This window comes from Neolamprologus multifasciatus, chromosome 9 (assembly GCF_963576455.1).
Source record: "Neolamprologus multifasciatus chromosome 9, fNeoMul1.2, whole genome shotgun sequence".
Lineage (NCBI taxonomy): Eukaryota > Metazoa > Chordata > Actinopteri > Cichliformes > Cichlidae > Neolamprologus > Neolamprologus multifasciatus.
Window position 1 is genome coordinate 20,810,268 of NC_140447.1, and position 22,714 is coordinate 20,832,981.

Sequence of the window (22,714 nt, forward strand, 5' to 3'; positions counted from 1 at the left end):
CTTTATTGATAGAAATATGAACTCACATACAACTAGACATAACAGGGCGAAACAACTAACGGTTATAATCGTTTAAAGCCCAAAACTTAAGATATTTCGCTAAAACAAAAATGTATGGACAGTATCTTCAGCCGCTGCCATGGCAACTGGCTGTTGATTTCAGCGATTTCTCTGCTGCGGATTGATACGGCTGTTGTCAAGCCGAGGTGACGCGTTCTCCTTGGATTCGGCAAACTACGCCTGCGCGCTGGGTCTTAACCATCATGGCGGTGTCTCTACAAAAATAAGAGCTAATATTCGGTGATTGAAGACAACCAAGAAAAAAACAAGCGCCGATGAGAACATGTACACAGATAAGGTACGTGCTTCAGCTCTGACTTTACCGTGTGTGAGCCAAAACTGAGAAGTGTTTATTTTTAGTAGAAAAAGTCGTGTTCGCTATGAATGTTGTTAAACGTTATCTCAAAGAGTGAATGTTATCCCGCTGACTTACATGGGTCTGGTTCGATATCATACAAGTTATATAAAATGGTGTCTTTCAATTAAAATGTCATCAAATGAACCTTAAGAAACGTGTTTGTTTAGAAAATAACAAAGGAAGACACATGGAGACCTGCAGACCTGAGGAGACACATCAGGGTAAGTTGCAGGATTTTCTGATTCAAGCTCGATTTGTAGCAATTAAATGCAACAGTAGATGATTTAATCGTATTTTTATTGGTTGTATTTATTTATTCTAGGAGGAAGAACGCGGTGGTGACGATGCCAGGAGGCGCGATGGCTATGATAGAAGGTACCGTGGTGGAGAATCCACTGAGAGACGCCATAGGGACCCAGAAAAGGAGTCTAGACGCGAGAAGGAGAGGCTCGGGGAAAGAGAGAGCACAGGGAGAGAGAGAAGAGATGAAGGGACAAGAGACAGAAGGAAAGAGGGCTCACAAGATAGGAGAGCTGAGAGAGGAAATGAAAGGGAGAAGACAAGGGAAAGGGAGAGATTTGTAGATGTAAGGAAATATGGTGATGACTACAGAGAAAATAAGGAGAAGAGAAGAGACCTAGAGGAAAAACATGACAGGGAGAGGGATAAGGAAAGACACAGAGATAAGGAGAAAGAGAGGGTAAGGGACAGAGATAGACACAGGGAGGAAGACCGTAGTAAAAGAAGGGATGACGTAAATAAGGAAAGAAAAAGAGAGGAGCAGGACAGAGAACTTAGGAAAGATGGGGATAGAAGAAGACACAAGGAAAGCAGGGAAGGAAGAGGAGCTCAGATAGAACAGCACCACAGGGAGGAGAAAGATCAGCATCGGGAGAGGGAGAGACACCAAAATGAATATGAAGATACAAGGAATGCCAAGGAAGAGAGACAAAGAGACATGAAGCATTTGGAACAGAAAGAGGACAGAGGTAAACACACAGGAGTGTGCCTATTTAGAGTAGCATGTCCATGAGATGTTTAATGTTTGAATGTCTTTGATTTCAGAGTATAAAGAAGAACATAGAAAACGTAAAGAGGAGCGAGAACGGAGGCACAGAGAGAGAGGACATCATGTAAGCTTCCACAGTAATATTAATGTTCGCGTATTTGAATTTTTAAGGAATGGCTTTGATTACATAGACCCTCTTGCTGGGATTTTCCTGCTATTTAGGAGGAGAAACAGAAGCACGATAGTGAATACAGAGAGCATCGAGGGGAAGAGATCAGACATCATCGTGCTGACAGAGAGTTGGCTGAGAGGGACAAACCCAAAGACAGAAGGTACAAAGAGGGAGAAGACCCAGACAACAAACACAGGGAGAGAAGGCACAAACATGAAGCTGACGTGGAAAGGAAACACAAAGAGAGAAAGCACAGGGAGGAAGACGATCACAGAGACAAGAGATCATCATCTGGCAAGAGTCATGAGAGGAATGTGGTTAGTTTGCATGTAAATTTCCCTCATAGCTCTCACAACGCTGATCCAATAGAATGGATTATCTGATTGTAAACCCTTTCCTTGCATTCTATCCTTTCACAATATAGGAAGTTGACTTGGTTTCTGAGCAGTGGATACCTGCTGTGAAACATGAATCAGACACAGAGGAGCCTGTAAGATGCTCAGTTTGGTTATAGGCTTCAAAGGCAACAAATGCACTCTTGCATGTCTTTTAACTTTTTTTTTTTTAGCATAGGGGTGTGTTTCTACTTATTCCATTTATTTCATAACTCACTGAGCCTAAGGAATATTGTGTCTTGGCACCCTTTGTGGAGTATAATCCCTCATCCTGACCTTTCTGTGCTTGCATGAGAACAAACCAGGTTTAAGCTCAGTCTGCAGCTGGTTTGTCTGTAATGCTCACAGTGAGCATTCGAGAGAAGCAGAGACAGAGACCTGTTTCCCACTATGTTGCATCATTTCTCCTAATAAACATAAAATATACTAAGCAGAATTTCCCATTTGTAGCTATGTAACACAGACACATAGATATCACTCTATTTTTTCTTCATGCACGTGTTTTCATTTCTGTTGTTAAATTGTTGACCTGTATTGTATGCCCACACACAGGGTAGCTATTTGGACACTCTGTGGTGCTGGTTTTATATCCAGTGCTGACCTTTTGCCAGACAACACGATCAGTTGTGAAATGTGTCACTATCCCTCTTATCACATGTTGCCCGCTCTCAGCCTTTTTCAAACATGTTGCTGACATCAAATTCAAAATGAATCTGCATTTTTTTTGATTGGGCTTAACTTTGAATGTTTTCTAACCGAACCACCTTTAAATACATTAACTATTTGGAAATTATTAGTATTGCATTCAAGTGTTTGGGAAATTGGTGTTAAAGCAACATGAGTCTGTGCACAAATAATCAAAGTTTCTTAAACGATTTTCCCACTTTATGCTTTCTGATCACTTCAGCAAGTTGTCAATGATGAAGATTTGGCTGACCAGGATTATGAAGATGATTTTGAGGTAATTACAGAGGCTGCTCTTACAAAATATGCCAGTTTTGATTTTAATTTCAGTGTTGTTTACACATTTCTTTTTGTGTTACTTTGGCATGCTCTAATCGATTTACATTGTAAGAAAATGGTGAGTGGTCGGTTCACATTTCTTCTTTTAGGATCTAGTTTTTGTTCATCGTGGTTATTTTTCTTGTTTCAAATAAAAACGCGTTGCATGTGCTCAGTGATGAATGGGAATGCTCTATTTAAAGGACTATGAAGAGGATTTTGAGGAACTGAATGAGAGCACTAATGAAGATGAGGACAAGAAGGAGCCATTGCATCCACAGGCGGGTGAAGCAAAGGAGGAGCTTTCAGCACAGCGGAGAAAGGAGATTGAAGCTATTCGGAGAGCCATGGATGAAGAGAATGAGAGAATTGGACGGAAGTCCAGACAAAGTACGAGCAGAGAAGAGGAGGAGAGGCCTAAATGGTCCAGAGGTATATTCTTACCCACAATAAATGTTCTAAGTGTGCTTTTTTCTTTGTGTATAACTGAAAGGCACACTCCTGTTAAATCCAGGGTATTTTGTGCTTGATTATCCTGGATTTAAGTCATCATTACTGCCCTGTTTACAGACACTGAAAAGATCCAGAGCAGAGCCTCCCAACGCGGAAAGTTTATCGACTTTGTAGCTGCAAAGCAACGCGAAGTCAGCAAGAAAGTTGCCAGTAAGCAAAAGTAAGTTTATTTGCAGAAAACATATTAAGTTAAATGGACACTTGTGGTCACTTAAGTAATACTTTTCACATAAGCATAAAGCAACCTCTGGCAACCTGACAGTGTGTTTATTATTTAATTAAACCTTGAATGTATATTTGTTGCTGACAACAGGAAGAGAAGTACAGAGCTGCTTCGTTTAATCGATCTGGATTTTTCCATGACTTTCTCCCTTTTGGATCTGCCGCCGGTCAATGAGTATGACATGTACATCAGAAACTTTGGAAACGCAAACACTAAACAGGTTAGCGATTATTTCTGTTGTCTACTTCTTAATCCAAATTATAAAGAGAAACTGCATATGTCTTTATAACACGTGAGATCGTCTTCTCTTCTAGGCTTACGTTCAGTGTAATGAGGATAACACAGATCGAGACGTCCAGACAGAGGAAATAGAGATGTCTGAGAAGTGGACGCAGCATCCTCCGGAGCGCAGTGGAGCATGTGGGGGTAATAAAACAATACGCTTCTGATAAGTTAAGTGTGTAGGCTATATGGTGAGTTTATTAATAGAATTTCCCTGCACTGACAGATCCAAACCTCTCTAAGGAAGCAGGAGACAAACAAAGAAGTGAAATGAACTATGATTCACAGCGTCTGGCATCATTTCTTCGCTCAGCCTCACAGGTCTTTAAACTATTTGTTAGAAGTGTATGCATGAAGAACTTTTTGTCTTGTTGTTAGTTCTCACTGGTGTCATTCCAAATCAAGGTCATGGTTGTCCTGCTGGAAGAGGATCAAGCTGAGAGAAAATCCCTGGAGAAACTGAGCACTCAGTCAGACACGTTGTCTTTCAGCGATGGAAGTTTACAGCTCATCACTGAGTTGCCTTTTCTTTATGGTACAAACTCCAACCAGAGAAACTCATTTTGTTTTTTACTTGTATCTTGCTCTATTCTCATTGCTAGTTTGTTAGTTGTTACTTGTCCTCTGTGGCAGCAGTAGCAGCCTCTCAAAAACTCAGACAGTTCTTCCTATTAGATGTTCATGTTTTGTCTTGTCAATTGCAGATCGCCAGATTAGCATGCTGCACTTTTCTCAGGTCCAAAAGCACACCATGCTGTCAGTTCACATGCCCACGACTAAACCCAGCGCCAAGCATCTTGACAGCTGTACCATCATCTGCATCTGGAACATCTGGGAGCCATCCAGGCCTCAGAAGATCCTTGTTTATGAGTCTGAGGTGACATTTACAACTTCTAGTATTCAGTTTTATACCATTTCTAGAGTTTGGTATCAGCCAATTGTTAGCCAATTGCAAAGTGGATATTTAAAAAGTAATATCAGACATGAGAGAAACACTTCTGAAAAAAATAATGTACAATTGAGAAAATAACCTGAAATTTTAAATGGAAAAAAAAATTCAGTGGCAGAAAAAAAATGGTTCATGTTTTATGTCCCTGAGAGAAAGAAAAAAATATCATATGATATTTTGGAATATCAGATTTGAAATCAACAAATCGGTATCAGTCTTAAAAATCCTGTGTCAGTCAGGCTCTATTTATTTGCTCTCCAGAGCATTGTTGTTTATCATGAATAAAAATTAAGCTGCGTTAAACTGTAGCTATTTTCTGCATCACTTAATCAGAGCAGCCTAATCAGTCTTGAAATTCAGTGAGAAGCATCAGTGCTTTGTTTGCCCTCCAGAAATCAGCAATCAAATCAGGCTTGTCTTACATGTTGGTCACGTCAGAAGGGTAATTGCTTGTTGTAATTGTTCCTCCTTCTTAGGTGACCCTCGTCCCACTACGTTCAAAAGTTAACACTGCATGACCTTTACTTTTCTAATCGATGTGAGGAAACCTATAACTCTCTTTTGTCTGCACATTGTCCCACATAAACATCTGTCTCACATTAACTTCAAATTTGGTTAAACTTCCTCAGCATGTACAATCTTGTTGTAAATGATCAAACACAAACCCCGTAGTTGTTTAACATGATACTTTTTCATTAGAAAAATCTGTAAAGCCTCCATCAAACATTATTTGCAATATTATGAAAAGACCGTAAGGATGGAAAATAAACATTTGATTTGTCCTTACGTGTCTAAATGGCAATATTTACTTCAGCTCTAATGAGGAATGTGAATCTGTCCTTTTAAGTGCAGCTGATGTTATTTGTGGACTTGGCATATCGCTTCTTAGTGAAACCAAAGCCAGTGAACCTCTAACATCTACACTAATCCCCTGTTGTTTTCTTTGTTCCAGATCCAGTGTTGCTGTTTCAGCCCTGGAAAGGTCACGCTGGTGTTTGCAGGCACATCAGTCGGCTCTGTGGTGCTGTGGGACCTTAGGGAGCAGTCTAGTAACCACTATAGCTTAAAGATGGGGGAGGAAGAGTGGACATTCAGGCAGCCTACCTTCTCCACTGGTATGTCAGCAAAGAATTAAATTCCAGCTGTGCCAAATAGGGCTGCCACAAACAATTATTTTGATAGTCGACTAATCAGATCATGCATCCATTGGACGTACAACGTACAGCTTATTGCACCAGCATGCATCTGCTCTTATATAACTATCATTAGCTTACAGCTTGAAGTGTTTAAGGTATGCGCTAACTAAAAATAAAGACAAGATGATAGTTTATTAAATTTTAATGAAATTTGCAGATTGTTTCGGTGAAGTTTAATAAACTCCTTGCTATCTAAAATATAACGGGGCGCCGGAGTATATTCTGGAGCATCTCACATTTCTGATAATCAGTTGTCTGCTTGATGTTTATTCAGCTGTGTAAAAATTATAACTTTAATCTCAGCCAAACCGATTTACTCAGGAACAAATAAAATACTAAAAAAAAGCCAAACAATAACATTTTTAAGTTATCTAAGTGACTTATATATATTTAACCTGAGTAGCGAAAGACGGCAGTGGGTTTGAAAACGATTTGCCGGGAGTCCGGTGTTCTCACGGGCTCTAATGAGCCTTGCCCCCGACTAACTATCGAGCTAGTGGGTAACAGACGTCTCCGAAAACGTAGGAGCGCTTTTGAAAATATGTGGTGTCTTGATAAACTGAGCAGATATTTGAGGTTTACACAGCTACATTCTCGCCTGAAAATATGTTAAACGTTTATTTTGTGACCCAGAAATAATAATAAGAGTACTATTAAAACTAACTAGCTGCCGCCATTGTTGGAAATTGAGCTGGGCTGCGCTATGAATTCTGGGACAGCTTCTTCTTCTTCGGGGTTTAACGGCAGCTGGCATCCTTGTACATGCAGTGCTGTCATCTTCTGTTTCAGTCCGTTATTACACTCTTAAACCCTACTACTTATTCCTGCATCTTTTGGGATCTTACAAAGCTTCAAACGAGGCATCGACTATTAAATCAGTAATTAGTAATCGTGACTAGTCGACTAATCGTGGCAGCCCTAATAATGTATAATAATGTGTATGTGTTAGTCCCCGTAGGGAAATTGCTCCTCTGCTCCTAGTGCCAAACATATAAAAAAGCATTTTTCTTTCTTTCCTCTTACACCTAACATTTGTTTTCAGACTGTTATTCATCTATTTATTTTAAGAATAGAAATCCCTTTGAACTTACATAGTGACACAAATTTCACTTTTTGCACCCGACCTAAGGAAAAATGAATGTCAGCACTCCCCTGCCCTCTCTCACATAAACTTGAGAGGCTGATTGTTTTTTGCTTTGGTTTTTGAACTCGAGTTGCGCAGCTATCTTCTTATTTGTCACCTTTTCAACACAGATGCAGTGTTGGCTGCCTCAGGCCATTTGTCATCTGTGACCTCTGTAGAAGTTGTCCCCTCTGCACTAGCAGGGGAGCTGAGGGCAGACGTTCCACTGTTGGCATCCGAGGAAGGTATGAAATGATTAACCAGAGGTGTGAATGTTGCTATATGTTTTCTGCCATTCATGTTTCTTCATATTTTGCCAGAAAAATGGAAAATAGTTGCAGCGATTAGCACAATTCTAATGAGCTTGAAAGTCAATATTCATATGAATATTTACTCAGAGACAAGGCATACCCCAGCCATGTATCCATGTTTCTCTTCCTTAAGAATGGCTTCTTGACAGCAGCTTTGCTTAGACCATTTCTAATGAAGCTACAGCAATCACCTTATTGATCACTTTGTTGGTGGAAAAATACTATGTTATACCTGTCAAACTGTGTTATCTTTAGAATTTGTCATAGATTCGGCTAGAGAAATGGGGACACTGTGTGTTTTTCTGATAGGCAGCTACTAACAAAGTAACTAATTAACAATTAAAAATGGTTCTTTGCTAAGTTTTCTGTTATGTGTAGACACAAGGCCAGTTGATCCATTGAGTTCGGAGTCTTTTTATGCTTCTGTGATTCATAGGTCAGGGCTAACTGGCTAAGCAAGCAAAAAAAATCCTCTGAAAAGGGTCAGTACTGGGACAAGTACTGGACTGAAAATGAGTGAGAAAGCAGCCAATATCCAAAGAAAAGCTGTCCTTCAGAAAAACCTGGAGCCTATTGCACTTTAAAAACATTACAACAAAGTGTGGCTCCTTGGAAGCAAGACATACAGAAATGTATGTAGTACTGTTTATTTAATTAAATGATGTTCTTTTCCAATTGTAGAGTCATCAGGACTGTCATTCCAGCTGGCTTCTTTGGATGAAAGTGGAATTTTAAATTTTTGGGTAGGTTGAGCAACTAAGTAGATTGTACATATTTTACATGTATGTTTTTTTTTTCTTTACAAGGAGCAGGAGTTGGGAGTGGATTTTATTAAGAGAGGTCATGGAGAGAGATACATGAATTGGAAAGTTTGGAAAGCCCACTGAGGATTACTGATGTTATTTTAGATTCATTGTGACTTGCATTCCTCCAGGATATCCAATATGTCCATAAGTATTCATTGTTCCAATGATTCTACATCTGTTTTATACTCATAAAAGAGTCACTGCAGGGCAGATGGGTGGTACAATGACCAAAAGAAAACATGTGCTAAACTAAGTGTAATTAATGAGATTTTTGTGGGGAAAAGTTTTTGTTGTTTCTATTGTTTCTTATCTTCAGTTCACTAAAATTCAGCTTTTTTACCACTTGTTTCCTATCATTTTAACTCAGTGGTAGGGGGATCGGTTTCTGAAGTTTGAGGACAGCTGCACCGTAAAAATGTGAATTGCCTGTCATGATTTCTCCCATGTGTCCTTTAGGTGGTGGTAGAGCTCCCAAAAGGCAACGAGGCAGGCTCTCCAACAGATCTGGGTAACGCAGTCACAGTATTTCTTTGAGTGGGCTCACCTTTCTCACACATGTGGCATTGCTTTTAGACCTGCTTCTTTCTTTTTTTTCCCCTCTCCCCTCTTGCAGGCCTCCGGCCTGGCGGCAAAGTGAAGTTGCTTCACAGCTCGTCCGTCATCGCTGCTGAGAGGTGAGATTGATAAATGGCTCATGACGATCATCTGTCACTGGCAGCCACAGGGCTTAAAATACACCGCAGAGTCTTGGCCCAGTGGAACACAGCTGTTATGTTGTAGCCACTCGATCCTGTTTGTTACATGCTGCATGCTCTTGATTTTGTCACCTCAACATTTGATGGAAACATACCTGCCCTCTTATACATGTGTTACACAGAGAGGTGTGGTGAGGAAAACCTCAGACATCACTCTGTCTTAACTGAAGTATTTACTTTATTGTCTCTTGCCAATCTCTTGCACATACAGACAGCAACTTCCCCATATGGCCCACCAATGTGATGCAGTGTTGTCTTCCAGTTTGTTCCGTTGTTGTTTTTTGGGAGTAATCTAACTTCTGACCTGTTGTTTTATTTTTCCCCCCTCTATGCCTCTTTCCAAAGTCTCAGGGGGTCACCGCGAGATGTAGTTAAAACAGGGCCGCTGCACACGCTGCTTTTAAAATTCCTTCCAACAGACTCCAATCATTTCTTTATTGGCACCAACATGGTGAGCTTAATTCATGTAATTTCAAATGAATCCTCTCAAATATTAAAAAAAATTATACTCCTGTAATATTTAGTGAAAGTGTACTAATGTGACTTGTGTGTAGGGGCTGGTCCACCATGGAACGAGTCACGGTTTGAAAGCACCCCCCAAATTTTACAGGTTTCAGGAGGTTGAAGTGCAGCCTGTCGATGTCACCTCAATCCACTTTTCTCCCTTCAGACCACACTTGTTCTTGGTGAGAGTCATGCTTATTTACATCACATCTATTTTGGGAAATATGCATATTTGAGAGGTGAGAAGACCGCTTAGATTAGCTTAGATAAAAGGAGTAGGGACAAGAAATGTACCTGCAGCTCTTAAGCTCAAAAATGAACACATCCTGTTATTGTAGTGTCTTTACGTTACAATATAAAGCACCTTGAAGCTACTCTGGTTGTGATTTAGTGCTATATATACTAGGGCTGTTTGATATATATCGGATGACGATATAAAAACGTCTATCGTTTCATTTTACGCTATGTTTGTTTCGTGGTGTCGCAAAATAAACTGTTTACGGCAATATTTTTTTCATCGTTTTGATGGTCACTGTAGTGGCTATATTAATTTATTAAAGTTCTCTCTTTCTCTTATATTTAATAAGAGACCACACTACGGACGGACAAGCGCCTGTTTTTATGCGTTGTGGTTAGCAACAACTACGGTAACAGCATCGCGTGTCCGCTTGTTTATGTTCCACATAAACCTTTCACAATAAAGCTCCTGTTGAGACTTTTCAAAATAAACTGAATCACGTGAAAGAGCAGATTATTTACGGATGAGAAGTAAAAAAGAGCCGCCAGGTGCTAAAAAATAAACCTTATCCTCAAACGTTGGAACAGGCTTTTCCCCGCAGCACGCCGTGTAATAAATACTCACAAAGAAAACGGCGGCCTTTACAACTTATGTCTAAAAATGTATCGTTTCATGCATCGGTTAAAACACTCGACTGCAGCTACATGACGCGCAGCTGGAAACACTTCCCGCAAGACGAGCTGCCCGAGATTCACAGAATTTACAGAAAATGTTACATTTTTGTGATTTATATCATTATCGGGACGATAGAATTCTTATATCGGGATATGAGATTTTGGTCATATCGCACAGCCCTAATATATACATAAAACTGACTAGAACTGTATAGTTGTATAGTTTGTATAAAGAAAAAAATGGTGGGTGAGTAACTGAATATGTTGAGTGACTAGTTTTTATAGAGAAAAGAAAAGTTTGGAGTTTCAAAGGAATGGCATGCAAAGACTCAAGAAACAAAACCATGGAGATTTATACCACTGTAGCCTCGAAAGGGTATATTTCAAATATTCTCTGTCCTTGTTTCAGGTGGGTTGTGGCAATGGCAGCATCAGGCTGCATGCAGTCAGCCATGAGCAGCCTGTGGCACAGTGGAAGAACAGTACAGCTGGCGAACCGGTGGTCTCCCTGCAGTGGGCCCAGACCAGAGCGACGGTCTTCTGCGTACTTGATGCTGCATGTAACCTCCACATATGGGACCTGTTGAAAGATGACACACAGCCTGTGGTCACTGAGAGAATGAGTGCTGACAGGTAATGCCACACACATGCAAGTGATAATTAAGCAAATTAGTTTATATTTGTCTTATGTGTTTGTTTGTTTTTTCATTTTTTCCATTGTCAGGGTGACAGACATGGCTTTGTTTGGACAATCTGGAAAACAAAACACATATTCAGGAGTAGCACTGGCACATGAGTCAGGGAAAATCGAAATGCAGTATTTCAAAAGAAGTTTAACTGTGTCCAGCACTGCAGAAGAGGAGAAGCTGTTGGAGAGAATGACGACTGAAGCCTTTTGAAATGTGCTGTTTGTGAGAACAAATACGTCATTTCATAACCCTGTTTTCTGTTGCAGTTACTTTCTATAATAGAAGTCCTATTTTTTTGTTTTGTTTTATTTGAGCCAATGTCACCACGCACTGAAACAAAATTAACATAGTTGTGAGAAGGATGTAATTAAATACCAAAGATCTTCCACATTCATTACCATAAATATAGTATATAAAACATATGCACATTTGCTGATGTAAATATTTGTACTTTTTGTTTACATGGAATATTTCTATGATGTTTCTTTTTATATAATAAACTATATATAGCTGTGCTTGTTTTGTTGAATGGTTTGGTGAATTTTTCCCATGGAGAGTGAAGTGCTTAACCTCCTGCAAACACAAACGAAACCAACAAATAATTAAAATTTGATTTTATTTTATCCTAAAAAAAAATTAAAATTGGCTAAGAAGCAAAATTGAGATGAATTAATAATAAAAAGTTTCTTTTGCTTTTGAAAGGGTACGAGAGGAAAATAATGTAAAAAAAAAATCACAATATTTTGATTTGGTTGTAAATTTTCTGTTGAAAATATTATTTCCAAAATATCAACTTAAAAGTAGTAAAAATGATCATAGCTAAGTCTAAAAACTGCTGCTGCGATCAATAAAATTAGAAGTCACCAAGTCCTGATGGGAGACACCACACAGTGGTTGAGAACAACAGGGTTAAGGTTGTCTGGGACTCAAGACAAACAGCTTCCGGTTAATCAACATGATATAGTGGCATCATAGATAGAAACATTAGCGGCTGTAACCCCCAAACTGGAAAAGTGACTCCCACAAATTCCAGGCACAACATCAGAGGTCTCTTTCTCGAAGTGTGCAGTCTAGGAACAGCTAAGATACTGCACAGGACCTCTAAAAAACACACCACAGAGCACCACACTCTCTACGCTACTTATGTAATTATATGTTAGGATTTTAACAATATTGGCAGCTATACTTTTTAATCAGTAAATATCTGTATAAGCAGTATTAGTCTGGCTCTACAAGTGAAAGCAGCCGCTGCCTATGTTTTGACATCTTTTCAGACTGCATGCTTTAGGGGTCGCTATAGTGCATCATCTGCTTCTTTCTCACCCTACCCTCAGCCTCCCCATCTGTCACACCAGCCCTCTGCATGTCCTCCTTCACTACATCCACAAATCTTCTCTGCAGTCTTCCTCTTTTCTACAATCCCCTCCATATTCAAGATTCTTTGCCCAGTATGTCTGCTATCCCTAGTCTGCAGATGTCCAAACCATCTCACCCTCGCCTTTCTGACTTTGCCTCCAAACTGCTGGCCTGTTCTAAAGTTGTATGAGTGGAAAACAGTCTTGTGTAGAAGAAGATTGTGATGGAGTGTCCAGGAGCAACAAACACAAGTGCTGTGCTCTTTCCCAACCTGAGGCTGCTGTCCCAAATGACTGACACTCTGATGTAAGTAAATGGAGACAAAAAAACTTTAAACACCTGTCAACATAATGTAGTCCCGCGCAACAGTAACTCAAATTAAGTCATTTTTATGTATATAGTTCTAACTCATAACAAGATGCTTTACACTGTGAGTTAAAGATCCTACAATGTTAGAAGGGAAAAAAATCCAACAACAACAAAACTGAACATTTTGATGTGAGCAAAGAGGAAATTTCGTGAACACCTGTGTTATTTTGCAGTAGATTGCTAAGGTGTGCTTAATAAAATAGCCCAAGGAGAGTAAGAGGTAGGAGTCTGACATCTTTCAAACTTTCATGATGAATTTGTCCACTCCCCACTGGATGCGACAGATGACTGCCCCTTCCTGAGGCTGGTTCTGCTAGAGGTTTGTGCCTAGTAAAACAGTTTCTCCTTCCCACCGTAATCAAAGTGCTTGCTTCAAAAGGGGTCTGATTGTTGGGATTTTCTCTGTTTCATTGTAGGATCTTTACCCTACAATATAAAGCCCCATGATGCAACTGTTGTTGTGATTTGGTGCTATATATATTTAACTAAAATGAATTGAATTGAATTTTTGAACATAAATATTGACAAATTGTGTTTTACAGTGATGTCACTGCAATCATGCTCTGCATTCAGCTGGACTGTTTGATGATTGCTCTTCGTGACCTGTCCACCAAGGTATGGAGTTTAAACTGGTGGCCACATAGGACCCTTTTAGGCCATAAAGGTATATTATGACTGAACTGCTCCATATATCTACTTCTGCCTGTCTCTGATTGGTTATCAGTTTAATTTTCTTACATTTCTTGTCTGTTGTTTTTGTCTTTACATGTGGTAAAGTCCTTGTTTTATCGCTCTGAATTAAGGATGCTAACATCTTCCTCAGTGGATGGTACCATCTGTGCAAAGCAAGTACTAGAAAAGAAGACACCATCTCTTTTTCAAAGCAGGGGCTGCACTTCTGGACCATCAGAAGACTGTACACCATCCACTCAGAGGTGATGAAGGCTCCCCATTGAGACAAATTAAAGTCCCGTCAGTTGCTGCTCCTTACACTATGCAAGTCCTTTTGCATCAAGGGGGGGACAGAAATATCACGCTGGTGGCTGCAGAAACTGGAGCAGTGTTGACCTCTTTCAAGGCAAGGAACAGGATTTTGTGTGGTGACTACTGCCTGCACGAAAAGATTCTGTTGGCCTTGACTGAGGCAGTCACGGTGCTTCAAGCCAACACACTAAGTAATCAAATCACTTGATGGAGGAATGGAAAGGCCAGGGACCCTGGAAGGACATTGAAAGCTTGATAGAAAATGACGATGCAGGTACTCTGACGATCCCTGGCCCAGCTTGGCAATATACAGCTATGTGGTAGACAAAGAGAGAGCTTTAGAGCAGTGGAGGTTACAGGAGAAGAGGGGTTGCAGTCTCAGAGACGAGGCAGCACTCGATGACCCAAAGAACAAGTGAGTATTGTCAGTCCAAAGAAAATACTCGATGGTGCTACAGAAACTCCAGGATTGCCAGAAATCGAATATATTTCTGTGTCTGAGACAGGTTTTTGATCTTTCTTGGTAAAAGGGGAGGCTGTGTGAATAATGAATAATGGGAAGGTGTTATGCCGGATGCCAGCACACAATGGTCAGAGAGTCACCACCGTGAAGGTGGATGTCGACAACATGCAGCTACCTCCCCTCACAAGTATTTACAAATGCAATGCCTTTTTGAATAATCATCACTCATTACCTGATGACTGTATCCCAATTGCCAAGGTGAGGACTTGACATTGGTGGTCTGGAGGGTTAATCCCTACATCCAGAAGAGTCTCACTTGACAACTAAGCACTACAGCCAGCCTCTAGCCCACCTGGCAGCACTGAAGTCCCAACTGGCTGCAACCTTTCAAGAGCCCAATGACAGCTCCTACGGCTTAAAGCATGTCAGTCTGTTGACTCAAAGGCAAACAGATTTCAAGCCTGAAGAAGGACATTCAGACCACTTAACAGGTCACAGTTTTTATTGCAAGTTACATGCAGAGTTATGTTGTTGTTGTCGTTTCTGTCTGTCTCTATGTGCATGTTTGCTTGTGTCTTGCAGGACTGTGCTTCCCCATCTGAAGGTGTTTGTTTCCAGCAGTCTGGATAAGAAGGGGCAAATGTGGGATGAAGAGAATCACCTCCTCAGGTTGGTGATTATTACAGATGTGAGGAGCAGCCTTTCAGTCCGAGCCTTTGTGTGTATTTCAGACAGGTACGTCTATGTTCTTCAACCTCGTTGTGGGTGTTGCTCCTCCAGGACGCTCCAGCTGAATGCGGTGCCTGAATGCTTGGCGTACAGCGTGTTTGGAGGAGATGTGTTCGTGGGCATTAGAGAGGGCCTGTACGTGATGAGCTGTACAAAGTTCAGCTATCAACTACCAGCAAACAGTAAGACATTCACCTGGAGAGCTGTCTGTGTGGCTGTGGCTATAATGGGGTGTAATTTGGACTTTTTCATAGCTAACTAATAGTAAGACTCAGATATTTCGTATTAAAGATAATGCAAAACAGTGGCCTTATTATCTGTGAGCACTGTTGGTGGAAACAGGACTTCTAGCAGAGAAAAGACGAGGAAGCCATCAGTGATGGACTGAGGGGAGACATACAGCAAGAAGTGTGTGTAAATGATAGGACTTGAATGTCTAACAGTTGCATTTTATTTCAAATATCTCAGCTGTTTCCTTTTCACCTTTGTTTTAGTACACATTAGTGACTTTAAATAACAACCTGGAAGCACTTCTGCAAGATGCAGTAAAGAGCAAAAAAGGGAAACTTCCAAGTACAGCACAAACCAGGAAGGAAGCATTTCAGCGCTACATGAAACTAATATATGGCCTGCTACTGAATATTAAGGTTCTTTCCTCACTTTTTTAGTACTGTAAAGCAAATGCAAAAGCTTACATTTACAGTCAGCAAACTTCAAGCTTTCCACTAGACCAAGATAGTTGCTCTAGTGGAGCAACCCAAACCTAGATCGACTCCATTTCGTGGTCAATTCAGGACCCCATAACCACCTCCACCACGGGAAGCCTCACCTGAACTGCCAATGTTCCTTAAAGAGTTTGTAGAGATGGAATGGTTTTGTGATTTGTACCCTGACAAAAAGGTAGTGCAACAAAAATGGACTGCCATGCACAGTAATAACATTTTTATACTGAGGTGTGCATGTGTGTGTCTGAGAGAATCCCAAGCACGCTGTCTCCAGAGGACTCCTTAGACCTGCTCAAATATCTGCAAATCTGCAGCATCTCATTCAAGATATTGATCCTCGCATCAACAAAGGCCCTGCACAGCCGGGACTCTTACAGAACAGACGAGCTATACCAAGGCCTCACTGACTGTGTGCACACATTTGTGAGGCCTCATATGGCACAGCAAGAACCAGACTTTGCAGTTTACAAGTAGAGGATTATTAGGTTGTGATTAATTTTATGTGTGTTTCAGTCAGCTGTGGAGCAGACTGTGCTTACTGAGATCTTAAATCTGTTGATGCATCTGAAATCTGCAGGCTGTGAGCTGATAAAAAATTCTTTTAACTCTTCTAGCCTATAAAGAACTAGGGGTTGGGTGAGTTGTCACTGCTAAAACAAGTAGTTTTTGTTTGTATAGCAAAAATCTTTTTTTCTGATTTTAACATAGGAAGACAGTAATGCGCGTGCTGACAGAACTGAGCGTGGAGGAGGTTGAGCTTGTGGCCCGAGGTGGACACCTGGGACTCGGAGCTGGAGGAACAGTGTGACACCTGGAAGAGTCTCCACAGCAAAGCAGAATGATGGCTGGACTTGTGGTTCTCAACATACAAAGTAATTTATTGATTTGAAATGTTTCTGTCTTTGGTTAGAGCTGACATATTTTCAGTATTTCAGTGTGACAAAAGATCAGATTAGTTCTGAGGTCATTTACTGTGACCTCAATTGCTTTAATGTTTTTGACTGCTAGTGTAAGTGGTTAACTACATTCCCGCTTTCATTTCCAAACCACCAGGAGCATAGCAGGTATCTCTACCTGAGCAGTAACACCAAGTGGACACCCCTGGCATGGAGTGTGGTTGAAATGATCAATTATTTCTGCTGTGTGCAAAAGGACGAGCACAGCAAACCCAGAAATGCCACACCTCCTGGTCGCAAAAACACAGTGCTTTTGCCTATTTATGACAGGTATGTGAAATTAGTGCACATATTAGTTTCACTTCTTCACTGTAAGCTAAAACATTTCATTTCTGATTTTTTATTTTAGTAGATTTCAACCAATTCTTCACCTAGAAACATTCAGCATGTTCAGAATACAGAGAATGCCAGCCGAGTTGTTACTGAACTTTAACAAAAGTTTCTCGTTAAATGGGGTGATTTACATTCAGAAAATAACCGTCTAATGTTGATCGTCATTCAGGTTGAATTCTGCCTCCCGTGCGACACCGTCCCTTCCTCATGCAGTTCCCCAATTTCATCACTTTGCCATTACCTCGAGTGACTCTCGGCCCGTTTCGTGACTGCTCAGAAGAAGACTGGTGGAAGGTCTGGACTCAGTCCTATTTTATTCAAGAGCAGTCTTGGGTAGCGTACTACAGATGATGCCTTTCAATCTGTAACAGACTGTAACAACCCCATTAGGCTCAGTAACCCACCTTTGTTGTAAATCAACTTCCAACAGCCGAATAAAATCCTCGGCTTCATAAGTGATTTATTCTGTGACTTTCAGTGTATAAGTGCATCTGTGATGCACATAAGGCTGATTTGGCACACTTATTTCTTAATGCTGGTGACTGAAAAGATTTGATTATAAATATTTTTAAACAAACATTCAAGGAACACAGTAATGCGGCTTCGAACAGCAGAGATGCAAGACAGCATGACTTAGTGACAACAAAAGGTACAAACATGATGATATAACAGGATAGTAAGCAGTAACTATCCTGTAGTTTTGGTTGCACATACATCTGCTGATCAGACACTATGTGAATGAATTGTATACAAAAGTATTTTGCTGCATCCCAGCTGTGACCTGATTATTAAAACGCCAGTGATCACCAGTACAAATCCTGCACTGACTTATGCTGTACTCACACTTATAAAGTCAACAAGCAAATCAATTAAATTAGTGCAGCATGTTCTGACTGAATGACAGATTAGTGTCTGTCACTTTTCAGCAGAGGTTATCACCTCATCCTGTACATTTATTTAGAACAACCAAAAGTCAAGAGGAGCGAAATTCATCTGCACTTGTTGATCTGGTGGCTGAGAAATCTGGAAAACCATCAGCTAACCTGCTGACTTAGGCGGCAACATCCAATTTTCTGATGTAACCAGAAGATATGTGAGGAAAGACTTCCATTTCAGTCTGCTGGTCATAGTTTATGATTGTAGCTAAATGTTGTTGTTGTTTTTTTTTAAATTAACAAAAAGTGTGCCGTTTGTTTGACAACAAATGGATTTCAAAAGTACAGTCCCTCTTTTGCTGTATACATGGACTCTTTACCTGCACTGAATCAAAGACTCGTCAAACGCCACTGATGAGAAAGCTACTAAAAAGTTTGACCCTTGCCACAGAGTCAGCATTTTTATGCCCATATCTGTTTAAAGAATTTAGTGGCTGAGTGGCAACAATGCGATCCCTTCTCTCAAACCCAGACACTTAACAAAGATTACTGGGCCTTGGTGGATATCTGTATTTTACTGAGTAATGTCTTGCTACCTTCATTTGCCTGTTTTGGACTGTAAAAGCTTAAATGCATTACATTTACCATAAGACTAAGTGACAAGGAAAAGGCTATTTAAATTTTTTTTAAAAAGAATACCTAACTATTTCTCAGGTGACAGTTTGATTGTAAGGCTTCTGTACATTGCTATCGTTTGTCGGTGAATGAGCTTAAGAAGCATCTCTGCTTTATGCCACCATGTCTTTATCATAATTCAGCAAGTCACAGGTCAGAAAGATGTCAGAGCGTCCATTGTCGATCAGAACCCTGTTGAGCTTGTTGCTGGTCAGGTTGATGTCTGAGGTTTCATCTAGAGGCCAGTCTAAGAGCTGAGCACTGGAGGGCAGGTCGGGAAGGCCTGGCTGGTAGTCCTCCAGGGGGTTGGGGTACAGTAGCTGTCGTAGGGAGGGCATTCTTACAGCCATCTTCACCAAGTCCATGAGACCAGCCATGGAGAGCGGGTTCAATGCCAGAGCCAAGCTCTTGAGGCCCCGGCAACCTCCTAGTGAGGGCAACAAGAGCCCCAGCAGGCCATCAGTCAGACCACAACCGCTTAAAGAAAGGTGCTGCAGGCTGCCCGAAGCCTGGGAGAGGAGGCGGCGAATGGAAGGCAGAGTGTTTTCATCCAGACGGTTTTCGCTTATATCCAGCTGCTGTAGCGTGGAAGTGTGATGACTGCAGGACAGATAGGCAAAGTCAGCTGGACTCAGGGACAAATAGGGGAGCTCCAAGATCTCTAGAGGCTGAGGCAGAGAGCTGTATCAACAGACAATAGAAGAAAACATTTAAATAATGTCACCTCATCAAACACTTTAGGTTTCATTGTTTGTGTTCTAGCTTTAACAGGATTATTTTAAAGATGTCTGCTCATTTGCTTTGAAATAGTGACTCATTACATAGGCAAAATGCCGATCTTGAACTGGTCAACTTAGTTAATCTGTTATAGGTTTAGTTTTTAAACTGTAATGAAATTTAGAAAAGAGCCAATGGCATTTTGAAAAATCCCTGACTTTGTGTTTGTCAATGGCTTAAATGCAAAATAATGTAATGAGGTAAACAGGCCATACCTGAGCAACACACGGAGCTGACCAGGCAGGCGCAGTGCAGTGAGGCTGAGGTGTCGCAGTTCCTGCAGGCGTGCCAGACCCTGCGACAGCTCCCCCAGTGCCTCTGACTGGCTGGGATGGACTCTGCGAAAATCCAGGTTACAGTAGTGCAGGCGAAGGGATTTTAGTGCAGGAAATGTGGAGAGCAGAGGCAGCAGTTCGGCCAAGCCAGCCACCCCAAGGCTGCTGTAGCGTATGTCAACGCCCAGAAGTCCTCTGCGAGGGAGCAGATCTAGCAGAATACTGATACTTGGCACTGAAATCTCTTCCACACGCAGGTATCTGCACTGAAGCTTTAGAGGTCCAGATGTGCTCAGAGCTGAGTGAATACGCTCCCAAGAGCGGCCATTAACAAAAAGATCAGCTCTCACATGCACCACCACATCACGATCCATCTCTTTTTCTTCAGCCTCCCTCTCACTGCTCCCTAATACTGTCCTCTCCCTTTTCCTCTCCATCTCCATCCTCCTCCTGACTCCTTTACTTAGGTCCTCTTCACTCACGGACCCTGAAGATTCAGTCCTCTCACCAACATTGGTTGACTCATTACTGTTTAGTTCCCCATCTCTTTTCTTCTGTCCCCTTTCTCTTTTTAAATCCCTCTCCCTTTCCAGAGCTGAGATCCGTTTTCTCTCCTGGTCTCTTTCTTTCTTCTGTTCCCTTCGCGTCCTTTGTGGCCTCCTTGTCCTAACTCTGGCCTTAAGGACCATGGTGCAAAGAGCTACTGTCAGAGACCAGCCTCCCATCGGGTCCCCCATTCCTCCTTCATCTCCTTGCACTCCACAGAGGTCCAAGACTTCCAGTGCACACCTAGATGACAGTTGATATGTTACTCCCAGAAACAATGCTGATATTAGATATCGTGATTCAAACTACTAGTACTCACCTGTGGTCTGTCAGTCCTCTAACCACACCAAGCAACATAGACTGAATACAGAGTCGATTTGGCGCAGTTTGTCCCGGTTTCCTCCGACCTCCGACCCGCAGTGTGAGCTCAGGCCACCGCTGCACCAGCTCTCCCACAGCCAGCGGTCTGCAGGTGGAGAAGGCGGCCTCCAACAGTGCTCTGTACAGATCTTTGGGCATCCACCTCAGCCAGGAAAGCGACGAGCTGTGGTCACGAACCACCTCCTTGGCACAAAGGCTCACCAAGGAAAGCACCATTTCAGCACAAAGCACCTTTAGGCTTCAAAGAAGTAAGAGGGAACTGGTGCGAAGCAGACTTGCATCTTAGAGTCAACTAGCTAATTTAGCTCCAACGCTAGGATTAGTTTTATAACAGGAACTTGACGCCTTCTAATAAAGCCTCAAAAAAAGATTTTACAGCGTCACTTGACAGCTACTGTTACCCTTACTGATTTTAAAAACTTGCCGGGACGACTGAAAGCTCCCCGCAGCTGACAAACTGAACGCTGGGATATAAGGTTAGCTAAAACTGCTGCTAACTGTTTACAATTACAGTTGAGCCTGACGCAGGCTTGTGACGTGGCACGCACAGGAGAAACGTCAGCGCTGTAGAGTTTTAAGCGATGACTGTAGACCCTTTATCAGCAGATCTACTACAGTGGCAAACTGCAACTAATATTGAATAAAAATAAGAGAGAACAGGCGAGGAGGTTAAAATTCATTTAAAAACAAAAAAAGTTACAACTCAGATTAAAGTTCTAATTTTCTTGGGCAAAAATCTAAAAAAAAAAAATACATATTATTTTTTAAAAGGTCCCTGATCTTAAAGTCGTGAACTAAGAAGTAACAGGGAAGAAATGCACAAAACAGTCATAAAAGTGGCAGGTACACGTGTATGTGAATTTAAAAAACAAACAACAACAACAACAAAAAACCCAACCCAAAGACATAGGAACAATACAACACATAACAGAGTTCAAATTTGTTACATAACATGATTGCGTTTGATGCACATAAATGCCATCCAGCGTTTAACAGGTTGTTTTCTTCTGCAAGGCCAGTTTCACGACCCTTTTCCTTTAAAGTCTGGATGACAATATGGCATTTTAGGTTTATATACCACAAGTATTTATTTATTGCTAAATTTAAGTCTAATTATCCATCCATCCTTTTCCACTTAGAAACCCAGACCTCCATCCTCCGCCACCTTCTCTAGCTTATCCAAGAGAACACTTCCCAGGCCAGCCAAGAGACATAATCCCATCAGTGCCCTGGGCCTACCCCAGGGCTTCCTCCTGGTAGGACATACCCAGAACACCTCACCCCAACAGGCATCCTAGTCAGAACCATCTTAACCTCAATTTAAAAGCAGAATAATGCACTACAAGTTGCAGCATGTGTGCTGTAATGAAGTTAACCTTGCAAATTGAAGCACTAGTTTTATTTTACTAGGATTCTTTTTCAAATGTAACCTATAACAAAGTTGCAGTATTGATCTGCTCATAGGCGATACTCATGGGAAATTCTTTTAACATAGGGTTCACTTTTAGTAAGTCTCCACATGAAATAATGGCAAAGCACTGTTATTGTTGACAAATTTCTTGCAGCTCAGCAGGAATATGCTGTTATTATCAGCAGGGACTTATGATATTTAGCCACAAAAGGAATTTCCAGATAGTGTTTTCTGCTGTAAGATTACTATTTAAGTCGCTTAACTTTTTCAAGCAGTTTTAATTCCCTCGTATTTTTTTTTTTAAAATACAGGAAATAGAGAGAGCTTCTTTCAAATGTTAGGATTCATGACTAGGAACCGCTACACTATCCAGCCACCAAGTACAGCAGATAGAAAAGTAAAATTTTTTAGGTCTGAAAAAGACTAATTTAAGCTTCATTTAAAAAAACTGCACACAAATCAATTCTACACCCAACCATATCAGAATCTAAAGCCAATTTCTTGCTTTACTTCAGAGCAGCCCTTACGGAAATATGTCGGTGTGATACTCCAGCTTCCTCCCACAGTTTAAATGTAACAACTTGTTGTGTAGCAAACAGG

At 41.1% G+C, this 22,714-nt stretch overlaps 3 protein-coding genes across 4 annotated transcripts; 2 read left to right on the top strand and 1 right to left on the bottom strand.

Moving 5' to 3' along the window:
* Positions 1 to 169: 169 nt before the first annotated feature.
* Positions 170 to 11,774, top strand: dync2i1 (dynein 2 intermediate chain 1). 2 transcript variants are annotated; one of them, XM_085171847.1, is made up of 23 exons: positions 170 to 358; positions 586 to 639; positions 741 to 1,407; positions 1,484 to 1,551; positions 1,650 to 1,916; positions 2,024 to 2,089; positions 2,902 to 2,955; positions 3,200 to 3,428; positions 3,567 to 3,669; positions 3,823 to 3,952; positions 4,047 to 4,158; positions 4,241 to 4,335; positions 4,420 to 4,549; positions 4,719 to 4,891; positions 5,916 to 6,078; positions 7,414 to 7,527; positions 8,275 to 8,336; positions 8,856 to 8,907; positions 9,013 to 9,073; positions 9,500 to 9,605; positions 9,709 to 9,840; positions 10,980 to 11,203; positions 11,295 to 11,774. In XM_085171847.1, exons 1-23 carry the CDS (start codon positions 344 to 346, stop codon positions 11,467 to 11,469), a joined length of 3,252 nt encoding a protein of 1,083 aa, XP_085027973.1. In that variant the 5' UTR covers positions 170 to 343; the 3' UTR covers positions 11,470 to 11,774. The 2 variants fall into 2 exon arrangements, with proteins under 2 accessions (XP_085027973.1, XP_085027974.1); XM_085171848.1 differs by lacking the exon at positions 2,024 to 2,089.
* A 1,735-nt stretch (positions 11,775 to 13,509) lies between these two features.
* Positions 13,510 to 18,732, top strand: wdr97 (WD repeat domain 97; the record flags this gene model as incomplete). The annotated part of the gene is given in 20 exon segments (XM_085173613.1): positions 13,510 to 13,648; positions 13,751 to 13,828; positions 13,831 to 13,911; positions 13,914 to 14,171; positions 14,174 to 14,263; positions 14,266 to 14,383; positions 14,475 to 14,513; positions 14,515 to 14,618; positions 14,690 to 14,761; positions 14,764 to 15,413; positions 15,655 to 15,807; positions 15,890 to 16,060; positions 16,135 to 16,323; positions 16,399 to 16,482; positions 16,484 to 16,521; positions 16,594 to 16,641; positions 16,643 to 16,757; positions 16,939 to 17,111; positions 17,191 to 17,249; positions 17,341 to 18,732. Coding segments are annotated over 20 exon segments (2,844 nt in total), but the record flags the coding sequence as incomplete, so codon positions are not given.
* Positions 17,615 to 21,344, bottom strand: LOC146511508 (leucine-rich repeat-containing protein 14). The gene is made up of 3 exons (XM_085171853.1): positions 20,642 to 21,344; positions 19,717 to 20,565; positions 17,615 to 19,405 (listed from the first exon to the last, which is right to left on the bottom strand). The coding sequence occupies exons 1-3, from the start codon at positions 20,917 to 20,919 to the stop codon at positions 18,838 to 18,840; spliced, it is 1,695 nt and encodes a 564-aa protein (XP_085027979.1). The 5' UTR covers positions 20,920 to 21,344; the 3' UTR covers positions 17,615 to 18,837.
* Positions 21,345 to 22,714: the final 1,370 nt, after the last annotated feature.